This window comes from Limulus polyphemus, unplaced genomic scaffold (genome assembly GCF_000517525.1).
Source record: "Limulus polyphemus unplaced genomic scaffold, Limulus_polyphemus-2.1.2 Scaffold4090, whole genome shotgun sequence".
NCBI classification, from domain to species: Eukaryota; Metazoa; Arthropoda; class Merostomata; order Xiphosura; family Limulidae; genus Limulus; species Limulus polyphemus.
This window is the reverse complement of record NW_013669700.1, coordinates 28,706-32,076: the sequence shown is the minus strand read 5'-3', so window position 1 is coordinate 32,076 and position 3,371 is coordinate 28,706. Positions and strand designations below refer to the sequence as shown.

Here is a 3,371-nt window from a genome sequence, read left to right as displayed (position 1 = left end):
GCCTTCTTCATATCAAATTGAAATAGCTCAGAGTTAGATAGTGCCTACTTCATATCAAATGGAAATAGCTCAGAGTTAGATAATGCCTTCTTCAGACCAAATGGAAACAACTCAGAGTTAGGTAGTGCCTTCTTCAGACCAAATGGAAATAGCTCGGAGTTAGATAATACCTTCTTCAGACCAAATGGAAATAACTCAGAGTTAGGTAGTGCCTTCTTCAGATGAAATCGAAATATATTACTCTTTATTGTTTTGTTTTTCGAGGTGAGTTATAATAATTTATTTTTTCAACATACGGTCAACATTGTGTTGTAGTTCCATGTGAAATCTGTTTACCATCAGAATATAGAGTGTGCATAATATTATGAAACTTGAGATAATTTTTTAAGTTCCATCAAACCAAACGATCTTTTAGTATACTCTTCCTTCACGATTTAAGCAGTCAGGTAATGTTAATAATTATTTATATATACATTTTTATCTTTAGGCTGAAAAGAAGGGCGCAAGTTCAACAGAATACGGCATGGTGTTTTCGGTTTATGAATTAGTGGGATTTATTTTTGCACCTGTTTATGGACGTCTGGTGAGTAAAATTTGCACAGTATTTGAAGACGTTTAGTTAGGTTAGTAATTCCTGCAACTACTTACGGTTGACTAGAGAGTATTTTTGCGAGTACATACGGGTATTTAGTGAGTAATTTTCGAACCCAAATAAGGTTATTTTGTCAGTAATTTGTACACATGTATAAGGGCATTTGGTAAGCGATTTTCGAACCTGCACAAATATTTTGGTAAGTAACTTGTGCATTTATATAAAGGTATTTAGTAAGCATTTTCGAACTCACGAGAAGTTCTTTTGTGAATAATGTGCGAATTTGTAAAAGGAAATTTAGTAAGTAATTTTGTATTCACCTACGTATGTTAGGTGAGCAAATCTTACAGACATTTATAGAAGTACGGCGGGTAACTTTTACCTAGATATATGAACGTTTATATAGGTAAAAGTTACCCGCCGTACTTCGTTAAAGGTTACCCGCCGTACTTCTATAAACGTTCATATATATGTAGGTAAAGGTTACCCGCCGTACTTCTATAAACGTTCATATATGGAATGTTCATATATATAGGTAAAAGTTACCCTCCGTACTTCTATAAACGTTCATATATCTAGGTAAAAGTTACCCGCCGTACTTCTATAAACGTTCATATATGTAGGTAAAGTTACCCGCCGTACTTCTATAAACGTTCATATATCTAGGTAAAGGTTACCCGCCGTACTTTAGAAGTACGGCGGGTAACCTTTACCTACATATATATGAACGTTTATAGAAGTACGGCGGGTAACTTTTACCTACATATATGAACGTTTACAGAAGTACGGCGGGTAACCTTTACCTACATATATGAACGTTTATAGAAGTACGGCGGGTAACTGTGGGTGGCACAAATAAGAAATTTAATCATGAACCATTCTTATTACAGCACCTTACCTTATACCATACCTTTTTATCTGTTTATTATGTGAAACTGAGAAGGTGTCACTTTTCCTGTTAGTTTAAAATGGTGAACATTTCTTTTTTCACCATTTTAACAAAATTCTAGTTATTTCACGTTTTTGTCACACGCGCTGAGCGTCTGGTATGCCTTCAAAAGAAGGTGATCTTATTCAGTACAAGTTACACAGCGACCATCTTTCTCATCTGTGGTGTTTCTGAACTTTCCCACAGAAGGAGAATTCTTTTGACTTGTGTTAACGTGTTTTCGAGTAGCACCAGTCATATTGAGATTTAAAATTCCCAGGTCTGTCTGTCTTCCCGATTTTTATTAATAGGATGACCAGGTAACGTAGGTAAAAAAATGAGCTCTAGGATACTTTACCCTATTCAACATGTATATAGTCATTTATTTTTTATTTAAACTGCAAACTTCTACGCCCCCCAGTGGCACAGTGGTATGTCTGCGGACTTACAACGCTAGAAACCGGGTTTCGATACCCGTGGTGGGCAGAGCACAGATAGCCTTTATGTAGCTTTGTGCATAATTAAAAAACAAACAAAACAAACAAACTTCCACCTAGCTTTGTTCCTCAATTCATATAGATCAGAACTCAATCGAAATCTACAATACATATTCTGTCGAACCTTTAGTTAAATCAGTTTCTATTGATATAGCTTTAGGACATCAGAACACTTGAGAATACCAAATATAGAAGACAAAACATACATTAATACAATATCAAACATTATCTCTATGGTAGATCTTGATAAGAAAGTATATTATATGAGGTATAGATCAGTACCTAAGTGCATTTATTAAACATGTGTCGTTTGTGGAACACAAGTTTAGAACACAAAGAGGGCTGACTCTTTCATAACAATATTCTAGTGAAAATAGTAATGATAAAGTATCGGTCTAAAATCTAAAATCTTCGCAAAATCAGAAGATGTGAACACCAAAAGCCTCCTAGTGGCACTGCGGTAAGTCTGAGGGCTTATAAGGAGTTTCAATACCCTTGGGGCCCGGCATGGCCAGGTGGCTAGGGCACTCGACTCGCAATCTGAGGGTCGCGGGTTCGAATCCCCGTCACACCAAACATACTCGCCCTTTCAGCCGTGGGGGCGTTACAACGTGACGGTCAATCCCACTATTCGTTAGTAAAAGAGTAGCCCAAGAGTTGGCGGTGGGTGGTGATGACTAGCTGCCTTCCCTCTAGTCTTAAACTGCTAAATTAGGGACGGCTAGCGCAGATAGCCCTCGTGTAGCTTTGCGCGAAATTCAAAAAACAAACAATCAATACCCTTGATGGAACACAAAAAGCCCAAAGTGCAGTTTTGTGCTTAACATCAAACAAACAAACAATTATTTTTAGAACTTGTATATATTTGTCCAAAATTGAACCTAAACTGGAAGATCAAATAAAGAACAAAGATTTAATTTAATGTATTGTTCTTACTCTTAATGATTAGATGGTTGTCCTCGCTGTCAGCGATATTTTCATTCGCAATCCCACTGACATCGCCAAAATTCGGGGTTCGATCCTTGCGCTTGGCACAGCACAGGTAATCTCTTACGCATCTTTGCGCTTAACAACAAACAAACGATATCATAAAGTTTGGATAGTTTGAAGTTGAAGTTACTTGTTTTGTGTAAAATATAGAAAGGACTCCAATAATAATTGGTGGGCTTATTTTCAATATCAATGATATTTGTTCACGTTATGTGTGTTTGTGCGATGTTTATGTTATTAGGTATCCTGTAACCAACAAAGTCGTGAACAAGCAATCTGTTCTCTGTGTGTGTGTGCGTGCGATGTTTATGTTATTAGGTATCCTGTAACCAACAAAGTCATGAACCCACAAGCAATTTGTTCT

General features: G+C 36.7%; 1 protein-coding gene across 1 annotated transcript in view; it reads left to right on the top strand.

Moving 5' to 3' along the window:
• LOC106470571 (MFS-type transporter SLC18B1-like) overlaps nt 1–3,371 on the top strand; it is a gene marked incomplete at its 3' end in the record, with an annotated part of 51,037 nt that overhangs the window by 19,156 nt on the left and 28,510 nt on the right. Inside the window, exon 3 of the mRNA XM_022399176.1 lies at nt 488–583. Coding sequence (XP_022254884.1) covers nt 488–583 — 96 coding nt within the window. The remainder of the gene's footprint in view (nt 1–487; nt 584–3,371) is intronic.